At 48.0% G+C, this 18,675-nt stretch overlaps 1 protein-coding gene across 2 annotated transcripts in view; it reads left to right on the forward strand.

Moving 5' to 3' along the window:
* Positions 1 to 18,675, forward strand: part of INSR (insulin receptor) — a 334,293-nt gene that overhangs the window by 277,817 nt on the left and 37,801 nt on the right. For both annotated transcript variants that reach the window (XM_085637683.1, XM_085637684.1), the window contains exon 10: positions 17,036 to 17,237. In XM_085637683.1, coding sequence (XP_085493809.1) covers positions 17,036 to 17,237 — 202 coding nt within the window. The remainder of the gene's footprint in view (positions 1 to 17,035; positions 17,238 to 18,675) is intronic.

An 18,675-nucleotide genomic window follows, 5' to 3' on the forward strand; every position in this document is an offset into this window, starting at 1 on the left:
AGCTTCTTTCATGTTTGGACCCCTTCTCTAGATCTCCAGCTTCTTTCACGTGTGGACCTCTTCTCTAGCTGTCCAGCTTCTTTCGCATTTGGACCCCTTCTCTAGGTCTCCAGCTTCTTTCACGTTTGGACCCCTTCTCTAGCTCTCCAGCTCCTTTCACGTTTGGACATGTTCTGTAGGTCTCCAGCTCCTTTCACGCTTGGACCCCTTCTCTAGGTCTCCAGCTCCTTTCACGTTTGGACCCCTTCTCTAGCTCTCCAGCTCCTTTCACGTTTGGACCCCTTCTCTAGGTCTCCAGCTTCTTTCACGTTTGAACCCCTTCTCTAGCTCTCCAGCTCCTTTCACTTTTGGACCCCTTCTCTAGTTCTCCAGCTACTTTCACGTTTGGGCCCCTTCTCTAGGTCTCCAGCTCCTTTCTCGCTTGGAACCCTTCTCTAGCTCTCCGGCTACTTTCACGTTTGGGCCCCTTCTCTAGGTCTCCAGCTTCTTTCCCGTTTGGACCTCTTCTCTAGCTGTCCAGCTTCGTTCACGTTTGGACCCCTTCTCTAGCTGTCCAGCTTCGTTCACGTTTGGACCCCTTCTCTAGCTGTCCAGCTTCGTTCACGTTTGGACCCCTTCTCTAGCTCTCCAGCTTCTTTCACGTTTGGAACCCTTCTCTAGCTCTCCAGCTTCTTTCACGTTTGGAACTTTTCTCTAGCTGCCCAGCTTCTTTGACGTTTGAACCCCTTCTTTAGCTCTCTCGCTTCTTTCATGTTTGGACCCCTTCTCTAGGTCTCCAGCTTCTTACACCTTGAGACCCCTTCTCTAGCTGTCCAGCTTCTTTCACGTTTGGACCCCTTCTCTAGCTCTCTTAAGCTCCTTTCACGTTTGGACCCCTTCACTAGCTCTCCGGCTAATTTCACGTTTGGACCCCTTCTCTAGGTCTCCAGCTCCTTTCACATTTGGGCCTCTTCTCTAGGTCTCCAGCTCCTTTCACGTTTAGATCCCCTTCTCTAGCTCTCCAGCTTCTTTCACGTTTGGACCCCTTCTCTAGCTCTCCAGCTCCTTTCACGTTTGGACCCCTTTTCTAGTTGTCCAGCTTCTTTCACATTTGGACCCCTTCTCTAGGTCTCCAGCTTCTTTCACGTTTGGACCCCTTCTCTAGCTCTCCTGCTCCTTTCACATTTGGACCTCTTCTGTAGGTCTCCAGCTCCTTTCATGTTTGGACCCTTTCTCTAGCTCTCCAGCTCCTTTCACGTTTGGACCCCTTCTCGAGCTGTCCAGCTTCTTTCACGTTTGGACCCCTTCTCTAGGTCTCCAGCTCCTTTCATGTTTGGACCCCTTCTCTAGGTCTCCAGCTCCTTTCACGTTTGAACCCCTTCTCTAGCTCTCTCGCTTCTTTCACGTTTGAACCCCTTCTCTAGCTCTCCAGCTCCTTTCACGTTTGGACCCCTTCTCTAGCTGTCCAGCTTCTTTCACATTTGAACCCCTTCTCTAGGTCTCCAGCTTCTTTCTCGTTTGGACCCCTTCTCTAGCTGTCCAGCTTCTTTCATGTTTGAACCCCTTCTCTAGGTCTCCAGCTTCTTTCACGTTTGGACCCCTTCTCTAGCCATCCAGGTCCTTTCACATTTGGACCCCTTCTCTAGGTCTCCAGCTTCTTTCACATCTGGACCCCTTCTCTAACTGTCCAGCTTCGTTCACGTTTGGACCCCTTCTCTAGCTCTTCAGCTTCTTTCACGTTTGGACCCCTTCTCCTTCTCTCCAGCTTCTTTCACATGTGGAACCCTGCTCTAGCTGCCCAGCATCTTTCAAGTTTGAACCCCTTCTCTAGCTCTCTCGCTTCTTTCACGTTTGGACCCCTTCTCTAGGTCTCCAGCTTCTTTCACCTTTGGACCCCTTCTCTAGCTGTCCAGCTTCTTTCACCTTTGGACCCCTTCTCTAGCTCTCCAGCTCCTTTCACGTTTGGACCCCTTCTCTAGCTGTCCAGCTTCTTTCATGTTTGGACCCCTTCTCTAGATCTCCAGCTTCTTTCACGTGTGGACCTCTTCTCTAGCTGTCCAGCTTCTTTCGCATTTGGACCCCTTCTCTAGGTCTCCAGCTTCTTTCACGTTTGGACCCCTTCTCTAGCTCTCCAGCTCCTTTCACGTTTGGACATGTTCTGTAGGTCTCCAGCTCCTTTCACGCTTGGACCCCTTCTCTAGGTCTCCAGCTCCTTTCACGTTTGGACCCCTTCTCTAGCTCTCCAGCTCCTTTCACGTTTGGACCCCTTCTCTAGGTCTCCAGCTTCTTTCACGTTTGAACCCCTTCTCTAGCTCTCCAGCTCCTTTCACTTTTGGACCCCTTCTCTAGTTCTCCAGCTACTTTCACGTTTGGGCCCCTTCTCTAGGTCTCCAGCTCCTTTCACGCTTGGAACCCTTCTCTAGCTCTCCGGCTACTTTCACGTTTGGGCCCCTTCTCTAGGTCTCCAGCTTCTTTCCCGTTTGGACCCCTTCTCTAGCTCTCCAGCTACTTTCACTTTTGGACCTCTTCTCTAGCTGTCCAGCTTCGTTCACGTTTGGACCCCTTCTCTAGCTGTCCAGCTTCGTTCACGTTTGGACCCCTTCTCTAACTCTCCAGCTTCTTTCACGTTTGGAACCCTTCTCTAGCTCTCCAGCTTCTTTCACGTTTGGAACTTTTCTCTAGCTGCCCAGCTTCTTTGACGTTTGAACCCCTTCTTTAGCTCTCTCGCTTCTTTCATGTTTGGACCCCTTCTCTAGGTCTCCAGCTTCTTTCACCTTGAGACCCCTTCTCTAGCTGTCCAGCTTCTTTCACGTTTGGACCCCTTCTCTAGCTCTCTTAAGCTCCTTTCACGTTTGGACCCCTTCACTAGCTCTCCGGCTAATTTCACGTTTGGACCCCTTCTCTAGGTCTACAGCTCCACTTTCACTTTTACCACCGTACCAGTTTGTAACTCTCAAATTCCTCTTTCGTTTTTAGCTACCGTCTCGATCTCTCAGATTCCTATTTTCGTCTTTGCCCCAATCTCTAGCACTCCATCTCTGCATCTCTTGGCTCCCTTCTCAGAGTCTCCAGCTCGTCTTTCACTTTTACTCTTGACCTGCTTCTCCTTCTCCTTTTTCAGCCTTGTCCCACTCCGCCAGCTCCTCTTTCACTCTTGCCACTGTCTCGAGCACTCCAGCTGTCCTTACTCTCCAAGAATCGTTTCTTTATCTCTAGTCCCTCTTGTACACCTACACCCCCCCCCCCCCACCTTTTCCAGCTATCTAGCTACACTTCCACTCTTACTCTTGGCCCACTTCTCTAGTTCCTCTTACTCTCTTGACCATCTTCTCTTGCCCCTCTTGCATTTTTAGTCCTAGAGATGGCAAGGCAAAGGATTTTGAAAAGTGATTTGAGCTCTTGCTTAGTCCCCGGAAAGGCTAGTGCCAAAGCCAGGTTGAGATGGTCCCAGTGACCATATTCTTTGGAGGTTCATTGCAGCGCTTATGGAGTGGCGCTCTGGATGCTGCAGAGTGTGTAGCTTCGAGTGTGGACGAGCACCCACCATTGCAGGTGGAAGGATGTTGTCCCAGTGTTATGGCAGTACCTTTTTTGTTTCTTCATTCATGTCTTTGGGTGGGGGAGTTGAGTAGGCTTTTCTTTGATTTTGTCCTGGTCACTTATGTGTGAGTGTGTTGAAGAATGGTACTGCCTGACAGGTTTGGTGTGTGCGCGTAGTGTTGTGTGGTTGCCTTCTGTGTAAAGTAGGGAGTGTGGGAGAAGTGTCCTGTCCTCTCTGTTTTATTGTGTTTGTGCCCATGGAGACAAGACCCTGGTGGGTGCTGCCTGGCTCCTCTCGAATGTAGTGGGGTGTAGATCTGAAGAACTGTAGCTTTGGTGTGAAGGAGGTGGCTGTGTCCTTCTGATACAATACACCCTGAAAGAAACCTTCACCGGCCTTCTTACAATCTGTTCAGCAACCACTTTGAATCTTAGCATCTCCAATTATTGCTTCTTCTGAAACAAATTGGTTGCAGTGGCTTATCTTGTGTCCTTCCCAATTCTCAACCTCTTGGACACCTTGTAAGCAGCCCAAACAGCTTCAGAGTCATGTGTTCTTGTTGCTGTGATTGATGGTCACATTTTTCATCTGATGTGAGATGAACGCTGATGGTAGCCCCTTTCCCCGCGACAGACCCAAGACCGCAGCTATTACCAGTTCAGAACAATGACTGGATTATACCTTTTTTGTGTATCTAATCAGTTTATTGTTTCAATTTTTTTTATTGAAATTTATAAATAGAATTAATACTTATATTATGATAACTATGTATTATCATACAGTAAATATATAAGAAGATTGTTATATATAAGCATATAGTAAAACTTTCTGAATAATTAATCATGTTATATAATTTAATAAATACATAAACATATAAATGCAAGGACAAATATTTGGATTTATATTGAGGACATAAAAGATGGAATTAATGGAAGAGTGGGAAGAGAGGGGTAAGGAAAGAAGGGATCACAAAAGAAATCGATAAGTTAAAAATGTACAAATATGAAGCATAATACAATGAGTATGTTCCAAGGAGATAAAGACACACTAGAAAAGTAATGCGAGTAGGTAAAAGGTGAATATAAGGGTTAAGTAATTGCATTTGATGTACATAAATATAAATGTATGAGAGGACATTCTAAAAGATAGATAAGGTAAGATAAAGTAAGATAAAATACGATAAATACTTACCATAACATAAATTAATTAGGCTGATTCAAATAAATAAAAAAAAGTAATATTCTGTGCCATAGACAAAATTAAATATATTACATTATATTACTGGTATATGAATATATTCTTACGGAACCAAGGGAGATGAAGTAGGAAAAGGAAATACGAGATAAGGATAGAAAAAGAGAGTGAAATGGATAATATAGAGAAATGTACAAACAATAAATGAAAACAATAGGCATATTGTGGAGAATATAAGTGTAAGCAGAGAAACACACATGTATAGTATATTAAAAGATACAGAATTACATGTAAAAGTTCTGGTGAAGAGCTATTAAAACAACAACAAATAGTAGATGACCTCTTCCGTGCTCAGGACGGCATAAATATAATATGTGTTAAGGTTTAAAACCACCAATAATGAATAATGAATGAGAGTAAGAGGAAATAGAAATTCAATTACTGCGTAGAAGGATCATTAATGTTAGCATCGGTATTTGAAGCTAGAAAAGGTGACCATACTCGAAGAAAGAGATCAGATTGATATGTATGTTGTATATCATACGTTCGTAGGAAGCTGTTTGGATCATGGCCACCATCCATGTTTCTTGTGATGGTGGTTGAGGCGATTTCCATTGCTGTAATATACAAATGTTGGCTGTAGCTAAGGCTGTGTGTAAAAGTCGGGCTTGGGGCTTAGAAAGTGATTGTGATTGACGTGTATCATGCAGAAGAATGGTAGCATGCGAAAGTGGAATTTGTAGAGGCATCGTGGAACTTAAGGTTTTACCTACATAATTCCAAAAGGGTTGGATCACAGGACATCCACAGATGATATGAGAAAAGTTACAAGACGTACTATCACCTCTCAAGCAGTTAGAATGGGGAAGCAAGCCAGCTTTATGCAGTTTTGTTGGTGACCAGTGCCAATAATGTAAAATCTTGAATAAGCAAAAGTTCACTCTTGCTTCACGAGCACCCTTATTGAGATTGCTAAGAATGTCAGACCATTCATCATCGGTATAAGAGACCGATAATAAGGTTTGCCATTTAGTACGTGAAGTTTGCGATAAGGGTTGAGGAAAAAAGATGCAAAGTGAGAATTTGGTAGAAGCCAGATGTAGCTCCTTTCATCTTACTCCAAGTGTGGAGCTATGTCACAATTGGTGAGTCAGGTAAGAACCATGGTGGAGGTCCTAGACTTCTTTGTAAGGATTATCGTAACTGGTTATACTTTGAAATTTGAATATCAGGCAAATGAAATTCTTCCTGCAGTTGGACAAATGATTTAATATCACCGTTTGAAAAAAGTTGATCTAGGGTGGAAACACCTATTGCTTCCCAAATAGGCCAAAAAATTGATTTTCTACTAATACGAATTGCAGAATTATTCCATAATGGTGCTTTCCTATGGAGACGAGGATGTGAGCCCAGTAAGCAGTGTGCCCTTTGCCAAGCGGTGCGCATAGCCGACAAAATGGGATTAGTGGAGTCTCGGGGACGAGATCCAGAGCCATATAAAGCAGAAAGACCTGCTTTTGTTAATGAAAGGTAGTGTTCAAGATGTACCCACCGTGGTGAATCCGATGAATGTGGAAGCATATATGACATTTGAGAAAGTTGTTATGCCAAAGCATAATGTTCCACTGAAGGTAGACCTATTCCTCCATAGGATCGATGAGCCTTTAGTTTTGAAGCTGAGAGACGAGGTTTGGCAGAGTTTCATATAAAAGATTTTATCTTAGAATCAATTGAACGTAACGTAGTTAAAGAGACCTGGATAGGGAGCATGCAGAGGACATAAAGAAAACGAGAAAGAGTAAGCATTTTCACGGCTTGAACCCTGCCCCACATTGAGAGACCCAATGCCTTCCTTTTTCAAAATCACGTTGCATTTGAGCAATGAGGGTATTGAGATTATCCATAACCATGCCCTCTAGACCTTTGTTCACTAATATGCCCAAATATTTGAGATGAGCAGATTTCCATTGAAAGGGAAAACCTTGAATGGCCGCTCTTGTGGTCCCGTTCGAGATGGGCAGCGCTTCGCTTTTGTTACAGTTAATTTTGTACCCAGAAAGGGAGGTTAGTCATCTATTATTTTCAACACAGATGGAAAAGAGGTGGCGAGATCTGTGAGTGTAAGAAGAATATCATCTGCGTAGAGATACATTTTGGATTCACCTGTCGGAAGAGAAATGCCCTTTATATAAGTAGATTGCCTTAAGGAGGCAGCTAACGGTTCCATGGCTAGAAGAAAGAATAACAGGGCGAGGGGGCAACCCTGACGAGTGCCTCGATTGATAGAGAATGAATCGGAGATAAAGCCCCCACAATTTACCCGTGCCGAGGGATTTTTGTACAACAAGCGTATTTTGTTTATGAATTGGTCTCCCAGGCGGAATTCTTGTAACACCCTAAAAAGATAATCCCATTCAATCTGATCAAACGCCTTTTCCGTATCAAGCGACAAGGCCAAAGCGTCATCAGGAAGATTCTTGGCATACCATAGTGTGTGGGCAAGAGTGCAAAGATGGTTTCTAGAGGAACGCCCCGGAACAAATCCTACTTGGGTACAGTGTATGAGAGATGGGATAACTTTACGCAAGCGAGAGGCCAGAATGCTAGCTAGAATTTTGATGTCGCAATTCAATAAAGATATGGGATGATAGCTGCTACATAATAGAGGATCTTTACCAGGTTTAGGTAACACAGCAATAATAGCTTTATTAGATATGAGGCCCAAGGAGGCCTCACGCTCTGCCTCTTGGAATGCGAGTAAAAGAGAGTCAAGCTCATCCACTCCTGCCCAACGATAAAACCCTGCAGGAAAGCCATCTTCTCCTGGGGCCTTATGGTATGGCAAGCCAGCACCTGCACGGCATATTTCTTCCCTGGTAATTTCACCTTCCAATAAGATTCTACCTTCATCTGACAAACAGGGTAAGTTTACATTTGTAAGGAAAGAATCCAATTTGTCAGTGTCAAGTTGAGTTTCAGCAGTGTAAAGAGACTGATAATACTGGGCAAATTCGTTAACAATATCTTGGGGTTTAGTTAGGGTAACACCGTTCATTGACTTAATGGCCGGTATGGCCACAGCTGCTTGCTGCTGACGTAGTTGGGCTGCTAATAATCTTCCCGCTTTTTCCCCCTGCTCATAATGTCTCCCTTTCATTCTATGTAGGGTGTATTCTACCTTAGAGGTAAAAAGGTTGTTTAAGGCCATACAAGCTTTTTCCAATGACTTGCGATGTGATATCGTTGGATGAAGTGTATATAAGCGAGTGTAAGACACAATATCTTCCTCCAATCCTTTTTGATTTTTAGCATTTTTTCTTTTAAACTGCGCTGCATCTCTCATAAGCTGCCCACGGATAGTGGCTTTTGCCGCCGCCCAGAGAGTTCTGTTGGAGTCAACAAACCCTTGATTGACTGACATAAAGTCTGGAAGATGGGATTGTAATAAAATTTTGTTTATGGGTGCCCGGTAACGTTGAATGTTTAAACGCCAGGGTTTGCGACCTGGCTTAGATAAACCAGTTTGTATGGAAAGTAGAACTGGAGAATGATCAGAGATTGCTGCCTCCAGTATCTGAGAGTCCTGTGTTATTTGAACTACATTTTGGGAGAGTAAAAAATGGTCCAAACGAGAAAGCGTGCCATGCGTAGGGGAAGTGTAGGTGTAGTCCTTATCCATCGGGTGAGAAAGTCGCCAATGGTCTACCAAACCATTATCTGCCACCACATCATCCATTAGAGCCCTATCTGCCGCATCTGAAAGAAACACGTTAGTTAGATTCCTCACCTTAGAATATCCCCAGGCGTCAGACTGGATCCGGAAGATTTTTCGTCAGCAATACCCCTTGCGCGTCGCTAGGCATCGTCTGCGGCTCCGCGTCCGTCGTCGGCGTCGTGCGCCGGAATGACGTCGTCGGAGTACTTAGACGCCGCCCTCGCGCGCTGACGTCAGTTCTTCTTTTTTCGGCGCCAGTAAGCGCAGATCCGGGAGAGCTACCCCTTTAGTCACTTTTTGACTAACTTTTTCGATCCTTTTTGATCTTGTCTCGACTCCGGTGCCGGTAGGATGCCTGGTTTTAAAGCCTGTGCTGACCGTAGCCGCTTGATGTCGGTTACGGACCATCACCGCCGGTGCCTTTACTGCTTGGGCCTCGACCACGACGCGGAGTCTTGTTCGGACTGCAAGGCCCTGACCTCGAAGGCTAGACGGGAGCGGTCCCGTAAGCTTCTCGAGATTCGCCACTCGGCTCCACGCCCCTCTCGATCCCGGTCCAGGAGGAGGTCCAAGGATCGGTCGCGGAGCCGCAGCTGACGTCATCATCGGTCGTCGGGATCCAAGTCTTCGGGTAAGTCGAAGCTCTCCAAGAAGTCCAAGAGGCGACACCGCTCTTCGGACTCCCCTCGCCGGTCGCGCGACTCGGCCGAGGGTCAGGGTGGTTCCACCCCCACGGCTCCGGCGGAGCCGCAGGCGCCGCGCAAGTCCCCATACCCACCGGTCCCTGGGACTGACGCGACGCCGGCGGAAGTCAGTGCCTTCCTCTTGGCCATGGAGGAACCTGGCTCCGCCGTCGACGCCCGCTGGCGCGCCTTCGGGCCCCGCGGACCCGACTGGGCAACCTTGCCTGCCGGCGGCTCCGGCCCCGGCGCTGTTGACGGCTCCGGCCTCGACGCCGCAAGCGCCCGAGGGACCCGTTCCCGAGTCCCCGCCGACGCCGGTCGACCTCGTCACGCCTCCTCCGCCGGCGTCGACACCGGTACCACCTCCGACGCCGACTCCGCTCGGCGTCGAGCCCCGGTTCAGCCCCACTCCGGGCCCGGCGCCGATACGGCGTCGATGGACGCCGCGTTCGGCGCCGCTGGAGACTCATTTTGTCTATCGCCCGGCTCCGATCCTTCCTCCTGCATACCAGGAATCGGATGATGGGGACAACTGGGAGGGATACGAGGATCCTATGGCCGCTCAGGCTCAACTGTCACAGGACTGGGCAGATGAACTGGGGGAGGCCAGTGGCCTGGATACCTCTCCGGACACTGGATTCATCTCTCCTCCGACTGTGGCTTCGGAGGAGGGTGCTGCTTTCTCTGTGGTGCTGCGCAAGGCGGCCGCAGCCCTTGGGCTCGAGCTACCTGCCGTGGCTGTGAGGACTAACGTCCTCACTGAGGTGCTTCAGTCTGCAGCAAGCTCCACTGAGCCTCTGCTGCAATTCAATGAGGCCCTCATTGACGTTCTGCAGGGCATCTGGTTCAAGCCCTCCACAGTTCCTCCTGTGGACAGGAACGTCGCCAGGCGCCACCGCCCTGCTCCGGGCGACCCCAGTTTTCTGTCCCAACACCCTACCCCCGAGAGCCTGGTTATCCAGGCCTCTACCTCCCAATCCTCCTTCCCGACCGCTCCGCCGGACCGGGATTCCAAGAGACTGGAACAGTTTGGCAAAAAGCTGTTCTCCTCCCTTAGTTTGGGCCTGCGGTCTTTGAACACCGCCTGTCTCTTGGACCGTTATTCCCACTCTCTGTGGGATACGGTGGAGGACGTGCTGCCCCTGTGTCCGGAGGAGGTCCAGACACGACTTACCCAGGCTCTGGCCGATGGGAGGGATGCAGCACGGCATGCTATCCGCTGTGGGCTTGACACTACGGACTCGCTGGGTAGGGCGATTTCTACCACGGTGGCGCTTAGACGTCACGCCTGGCTGCGGTCCACGTCCTTTTCGGGTGATGTCCAGAGCACTCTCATGGACATGCCCTTTGATGGCACTCGCCTTTTTGGTGAGAAAGCGGACAGTGCGCTGAATCGCTTTAAGGACTCCCGGGCTACGGCCAAGTCCTTGGGCCTCTCGGCCCCGCGGTCGCAAACTTACGCTTTTCGCCCCTTTCGTGGCCAAGGAAGGGGTGCCTCCTCACGTACGCCTAGCCACCAGCCGCAGAACCAACCTGCGCGCGGACGTGGTTTCCGCCGAGGCGGTTCTGGAGGACGACTAGGTCAGCCCACATCCACCCCGGCAGCATCCGCCTCAAAGCCTTCCTAGTCCGAGCTTTCAGGCCCATTCCACGCCAGTGGGCGGCAGAGTTCGCCATCACCTGCTCCACTGGCGGTCCATCACATCGGACAGGTGGGTGCTGCAAATCGTCCGAAGGGGCTACTCCCTCCCCTTCGAGACGACCCCTCCAGCCATGCCACCGCAGCACCACCGTATCTCGGGGGATCATTTGAATCTTCTCCACGAGGAAGTTTCGGCCCTCTTGGCCAAGGGGGCCGTCGAGCGCGTTCCGAGCCCAGAAGTAGGTCGTGGTTGTTATTCCCACTACTTTCTGGTTCCCAAGAAGGGCAAAGGGGGCCTACGCCCTATCTTGGACCTCCGGGACGTCAATGCCTTCCTCCGGAAGGAAAGGTTCAAGATGTTAACTTTGGCTCAGGTTCTAGCTGCCCTAGACCCTGGAGACTGGATGGTAGCGTTGGACTTGCAGGACGCATATTTCCACATCCCCGTCCTGCCGGCCCACCGGCGTTACCTGCGGTTCACGGTGGACCAAGAGCACTTTCAGTTTACCGTGCTCCCCTTCGGCCTCACCAGTGCCTCTCGGGTGTTCACGAAAGTGATGGCGGTGGTCGCAGCTCATCTGCGCAGATCAGGGGTTCCAGTCTTCCCCTATCTCGACGACTGGTTGTTGAAGGCGGGCTCGCCCCAGGCAGTCGTCTCCCACCTCCAGACTACGGCGGATCTCCTGCATTTGCTGGGGTTTTCCATCAACGTGCCGAAGTCACACCTGAGTCCCTCTCAGAAGCTCCTCTTCATCGGAGCGGTTCTCGATTCGGCGCAGTTCCGGGTCTATCCACCGGAACAGCGGGTCCGGGATATTCAGGCCCTGATTCCCATCTTTCGGCCTCTATCCTGGGTTTTGGTCAGGCTAGTGTTGCGGCTTCTGGGGCTGATGGCCTCCTGCATCCTACTAGTGCATCACGCCAGACGGCGCATGCGGGCTCTGCAGTGGGACCTGAAGTTTCAGTGGGCCCAGCATCACGGCAACCTGTCCGACCATGTCTTGATCTCGGAGGGCACTGCACAGCAGTTGCAGTGGTGGCTCACGGACCGCGATTGGGTCATGGGCAGAAGCCTCTCCCTTCCCCAACCGGAGCATCTCGTAGTGACGGATGCGTCCCTCCTGGGATGGGGTGGCCATATGGGAGAGGCGGAGATCAGAGGCATCTGGTCTCCGGCGGAGTCTCGTCTCCACATCAACCTGTTGGAGTTGAGAGCGATCCGACTTGCAATGAAAGCCTTCCTTCCCTCTGTCAGGGGAAGTGTCGTGCAGGTGTTCACGGACAACACCACCACCATGTGGTATTGCAACAAACAGGGCGGGGTGGGGTCGTGGACCCTTTGTCAGGAGGCTCTGCGCCTCTGGACGTGGCTGGAACACCAGGGCGTCACCCTAGTGGTTCAACATCTGGCGGGCTCTCTGAACGCCAGTGCAGAGTAACTCAGCCGCCGGTGCATGATGGATCACGAATGGCGTCTGAACTCCGAAGTGGCGCAAGGTCTCTTTCAGCAGTGGGGAGAGCCTTGGTTAGATCTATTCGCCACCGAAGAGAACGCGCAATGTCAGCAGTTCTGCGCGTTGGAATTTCCAAGGCGGCACTCGCTCGGCGATGCTTTTCGTCACGAGTGGAGTTTCGGTCTGTTGTACGCCTTTCCGCCTATACCACTTCTGCCCAGAGTGCTGAAGAAGATCAGGCGCGACCGGGCCCAAGTCATCTTGGTGGCTCCAGATTGGGCACGAAGGTACTGGTATCCCGAGCTACTCAGTATGTTGACCGATCCTCCGATACGTCTGCCCCTTCGGGAGGATCTTCTGTCGCAGCAGCAGGGGACGGTCCTCCACCCGAACCTGTCCAGCCTCCACCTCCATGCGTGGAGATTGAGCGGCGGCAGTTGATGCCTTTTGACTTGCCTCCTGAAGTCTGTGATATCATTCTGGCAGCCAGGCGTCCCTCCACAAAGACGGTATACGCCTGCCGGTGGAACAAATTTGTGGCATGGTGCACAGCAAAGGCTGTGGATCCCCTTTCCGCCCCTCTTTCTGAGGTTCTACTGTTTCTTCTTTCTTTGGCCCGGCAGGGCTCTGCCCTGGGCACCCTGAAAGGTTATCTTGCTGCCATCTCTGCCTTCTTGCGGCTTCCTGATCAGCCTTCTCTTTTCAAGTCCCCTGTAGTTACACGCTTTCTAAAGGGCATTACTCACACGTTCCCTCCTGTCCCTTTTGTAATGCCTCAGTGGGACTTGAATCTTGTTCTCACATTTCTAATGTGCGCTCCCTTTGAGCCTCTTCGTCTGCTGACGCTTAAGACTGCTTTTCTGGTAGCCATCACCTCGGCTAGACGGGTGAGTGAGCTCCAGGCTTTATCTTCAAAGCCTCCTTTTCTCTCTGTTCATCCGGACAAGGTTGTCCTTCGGCCTCGTCCCTCCTTTCTTCCGAAAGTGGTGACTCCATTTCATCTTGGGCAGTCTGTCACCTTGCCCACCTTCTTTCCGCCTCCGCATCCTTCCAAAGAGGAAGAGAGGCTCCACCGTCTGGACCCAAATCGTGCGCTCTCCTTTTATCTGGACCGCACAAAGCAGTTCCGGGTGGACGACCAACTTTTCGTTGGATACGTGGGTGCTAAGAAGGGGAAAGCTGTGCACAAACGGACCATCTCTCGGTGGGTCGTTTTGTGCATCAAAATTTGTTATTCATTGGCAAAAAAGGACCCTCCTGTTGGGCTGCGCGCCCATTCTACTCGGGCCACAGCGGCTACTACTGCTTTGGGACGGGGTGTCCCTTTGCAGGACATCTGTCAGGCGGCGACGTGGGCTTCGCTACACACGTTTGCCAGGCATTATTGCCTTGACAGCCAAGTCCGGAGGGATGGCTTCTTTGGCCGTTCTGTCCTCCAGGACTTTCTGGTGTGATCTTGGTTCGCAGACCCACCACCGGGGATGGTATTGCTTGGGTATCTATTCTAAGGTGAGGAATCTAACTAACGTGTTTCTTTCAGATGAACAAGTTACTTGCCTTCGGTAACGATGTATTTGTAAGAAACATTAGTTAGTTAGATTCCTCACCGACCCACCCATCCTCCCCGTTCTGCGAACTGACATCTAGGGTTAAGGTTATCCTTTTCAGGCCCCTAGATTTTATTTTTGGCACCAGTGTCGGTCTTTGCATGGCTCTGCGTTCCTGGCGCGGAAAGCTATGTACAAGAACTGACGTCAGCGCGCGAGGGCGGCGTCTAAGTACTCCGACGTCATTCCGGCGCACGACGCCGACGACGGACGCGGAGCCGCAGACGACGCCTAGCGACGCGCAAGGGGTATTGCTGACGAAAAATCTTCCGGATCCAGTCTGACGCCTGGGGATATTCTAAGGTGAGGAATCTAACTAACTAATGTTTCTTACAGATACATCGATACCGAAGGTAAGTAACTTGTTCTTTTGCAGCGTGAATCTTTCTGGATTCACTGTGCTGTGCATTATTCCGCGATCTTGTGGTTGGGTCCGGATTCGTAGTCTTTTCTTTGTTTTTTTTTTTTGTTTTGTTTTTTTTGTAGCCCAGGTGGGCGTCGACGACCCACCATTTGGTGCACCTCCCGTGACGTCGTCGTGCTTCCTGCGGAAGTCCCACCTTTGGGGCGCCATCTTCAGATTCTTTTTTCCGCCGTTGGGTCTGGATCGTCATCGGGAAGCTCCAGAATTACAATCGAAGGAAGAAGAAAGAAAAGCGAGTTTCGTCGATAAATACTAAGAAGATATCACAGGAAAGGAAGAGATTTCATCAGGAACGCGAAGAAAGGAGGTTCAGCGCCTTTTTCTTCGACGACCTTGGAGAATGCGCACTCAGAGGCCCTGAGCGCAATGGACAAGACGCCATTCAAGTTCTGCCCAAACTGCCACCACAAGTTCGCGCAGAAAGACCAGCATCCGGTCTGCAACCTCTGCCTACCGGTCGAACACCAGAGTAAGGACTGCAACGCCTGTTCAGCCTTCGCGCCGAAGACCGGGTGAGGCGGTTTAGTTGAAGGAGGAATGATCGTTTTGCTCCTGTGGGAGCGTAAATGGAGCGAACGCATGTGTGTGTTTCACCGATGCGAAGTTTGGCAAAGACATATCGGCCATCCGGATCTATCCAGGATTTCAAGACTGTCACTGGTAAGGATTTACGGATAAGAATCGCAACTCCACATTTTCGGGTTGGTGTCGCATCTGGGTCCGTTCTCTTCTGTATGCTGCTGTGTATAACCCGACCCAGCCAGTCTCTATGTAATTTTTCAGACTCTTTAGCATCAAGGTGGGTTTCTTGGAGGAGAGCTATGTCCAAATGCTTGGACTGTAAATAAGAGAGTGTCTTTTTTCTTTTAATATAATGTGTCAATCCATGAACATTCCAGGTTATTACTCGAAGATCGTGTGAAGTGGCCATGTCAGATAAGAATAGGAAAGAAAGAAGAGAAAAAAAAAAAGTAAGAGGATAAAGAGGATAAAAAGGGACCTTGGATTGTAACAAAGATCAGGTAAATAATAAATGAATCAAATGGTAATGCTATTTGATGATGGAAGAATATATGTGTGGAGCTAGATAGGGGTGATTGCAACAGATGGAGTAGTATGTAGTGTAAATGGCAAAGGGAAAGGTAAGGGGGAAAGCGTGCCAAGTATAAAATGGCACAAGGAATCTCGGGACCTTTAACCACGTGTCTAAACACTAATGGAACTCCGCCACGAGGAGGGGCCCCACCAGGAGAGTGAAGCAGTGGTTGACAAATATAAATCCAAAGATGTCTTTAATAAAATGTGTATAATAACAGGTATTCTTACTATTAATAAGAAATATAACAATACATTGTAATACTGTAACATTAAAACCTAGGGCTGATCTATACAGAGAATATTTACCATATGAATGGGAGAAGGTAAACCGTAAATTTGGTAGTAAAAAACAGTATTACTAACATTACCTAATCAATAGAAGGAAAAAAATTTAAAAAACGAAATAGTATATACCTATCAGTAATCATAAGGCTCTTGCATTGAATGATAGATGTAGAAGCAGGATAATTATTATAATTCATATGAAGACGTATCCTGGTAATATTAAAGAACATATCATTATAATATAATTGCGAAACACATTGTTAAACCATTGGAGTATTAAATTGAAAATAAAGAATAGAATAAGGAGAGAGGGAGTTGTAACCCTGTAGATAATTAGATAATATGTGAAGAATTAAAAGATTGGTATTATCAGCATGAAGAGCTGTAATAACCACAATCCTAGAGTGAATAAATAAATACCAAGAATATCAATCCGATATGTGTAAAAACAGTGAGAGGGATAGACCCAGTGTTTGAAGGCAATATAGTTAATATAATAGATGTGATGAAACAAAAGGAAAAGAAAAAACAGAGAAAAGGCAGAAAGAGCAATAAAGAACAGTACAATAACTGTATTACTCAGCAAACTGATGACGATATATCTCATTAAGGTTGATCTATCACCTAGAAGAAAATGGGTGTGAAGACAGAGCTAAATATGAACAAAAGTATATTAAAACATTAAATCATCCACATTCTGATTCAAATGAGATTTTAATACTCCTCTGTCCGCAGGCGAGATAACTGCTTCAGTTCTTGTATGTTATGAGTTCATTGAGAATGGTTAGTCATTTAAGGATACAAGTGTGAGCATAGGTCAATTTTGATCAAAATTGTAGAGAGGTATTGAGTCCTCCACATTCTGCATTCGAAGTGGATTTTAATGGCGATCGGGATTTATCCCTGTGCTGTACCTTAGTGAAGGCAGATGCAGTTTGAAGAGCAGCATTCTTGTCCTCATGACTACGAATAGTCCTTTCAAAATCCCTGCCTCTCTGTCGAGGACTGCTGACATTACGTCGAGGATTGCTTGATGCCTGAGGAAAAGAACCGTGATGTGACAGATCTGGAGTGGATTGCTGAGTTTCCATTTGTTGCGGTTTCCAATTGTCTAAAAATAAACTGAGGTCCTCAGGGTCATAGAAGTCTTTAGATATTCCATCCTTAGAAATTCGGAGACGAGCAGGATCAAATAGACCATATTTAATGTCTAGCTGACGTAATTGAGGTCTAAATGAAAGGAAGGCCTTGCGTCTCTCATTAGTGTCTCTGGAAAAATCAGCTGCAATACGAATTTTATACCCATTATATGAGAATGGACCATGAGTACGTGCTGATATTAATATTTGCCTTGTCTGTTTATGCCTTAAAAAAACAAGCTATCTAATCAGTTTATTGTTATTTTTTCGCCAGGGTTAAAAGTGCCTTCCAGGGTATGGTCTCCCGACAAAGAGCCTGAGGATCCCCACAAAAATAATCGAAGCGAAAACGAAGATTGGCATTCCGACTGCTGCGCGTGTCCTAAAACAGAGTTACAGATACAGAAGGAGCAGGAAGATTCGCGCTTCCGGAAAGCTTTTGAGAATTACCTTCACAACGTGGTGTTCATTCCCAGGTAGGCAAGCTGGAGTCTCCTCTCTATTGCATACGTCTTTTCATTTCAGACGATTCTGTAACTTCAAGGTGTTTGGTTTGAGAAGGGCGAAGGTGTACAGAACAATAGAAAAAGTTCTCGAGAGGGCTTGTTGCTTAGCAGCCTTCTGCCCGAAGAAGGGTTTGAGCCCACTGTTGGTATGTAAGCAAATGAACCATCTTAGGAAACCACGGCTGTGGCCATCTCTTAATAACTCACAATTAGAACGTGTCCTTTAGTCTTCTGGTGTTCGTGAGGGGCAGGCCTAAAACTCCTTTCTGCCCGATTTCTGAGACTTAAGTTGGGAACGCCAGAAAAGCAAAACCTTCTGTTAACTAAATCACGCTCTCCAGCCTTGTCTGTGTTTGCCAGCCAAGCCACCATTGCCCCCAATCCGCCACTAACCTTGCAGATTATCATGTTAAAGGACACTTAAGGGTTTTCAGGTTCCCTCCTGCCCAGATTCTAAAACCTCGTGACATCACAGCTTTCCAACCCTGCTCCTCGGAGACCGCAGTCACGCCATGTTTTCAGGCTACACAAAGACTGTGTGAAGGATTCCAATTTACATTTATACACGGAGGAGGGTCTCTTACTGGGATATCATGAAAATCTGTCACGGCCCTTAAATTTGAGAACCGGCCCGAGGAATCGCCTGCTTCACATGTCCGTAGAGAGAAATTGCACGTTTCCCTAAAACAGTAGAATGCAAAATTAAATTACTTGCAGTGAGCGAGAGAACTCCAAATTATTAATATTGTGTGTACTCCTAAGGTGGAAGATAAAAAAGGGAAATTAAGAATTAGTGTTACTCTCTGTGTGAATGGGAAGCTAACCGGAAATGTTGGAGGAAGGTAATTGAATGGTAGTGGCGTTTTCCCAAAAAATCATTATTTCATAAATGTTTCTTGCACCCTGTGGTCCAATGGAGAGATGGTAACAGAAACAATGCCATGGTACGGCAATACATTTTGTAGAGTTACTGGTTTCAACGTTCTCTTAGGAGCAGGCCTACACCTTGGAGCTAGGTCCGAGTGCCCAGACCACGAATGTCCCATCGCTCAGCTTTTTCCCCGTGTATAGTGTTACCTCGTCACCTTTGTAAGTCAGACTGTTTCTAAAATTGTGGTTTTTTTGCTGCTCACCATTATCGCTTGAAGAAAAGCTCCATTCTACCCTAAATATCTTTTCTTTTTTTTTTTTTTTTTACTGCAACAAATTATCAGTTTATGTTGTTTTTATTTCATTTATGGATAGCAGGACCAGGTGAACAATTTGCTACTGTGCAAAACTGTGGTTATGCTGTATTTATAATGTCTTTTTACAACTGAGGGGTGGGCTCACTGAACCTGTGCAATGATGTAGGATTGCTGGAAAAGTTCAGAGCGGCTCCAGCACATTAATAAAAAATGGCTGATTG

This window comes from Triturus cristatus, chromosome 12 (genome assembly GCF_964204655.1).
Source record: "Triturus cristatus chromosome 12, aTriCri1.1, whole genome shotgun sequence".
NCBI lineage: Eukaryota > Metazoa > Chordata > Amphibia > Caudata > Salamandridae > Triturus > Triturus cristatus.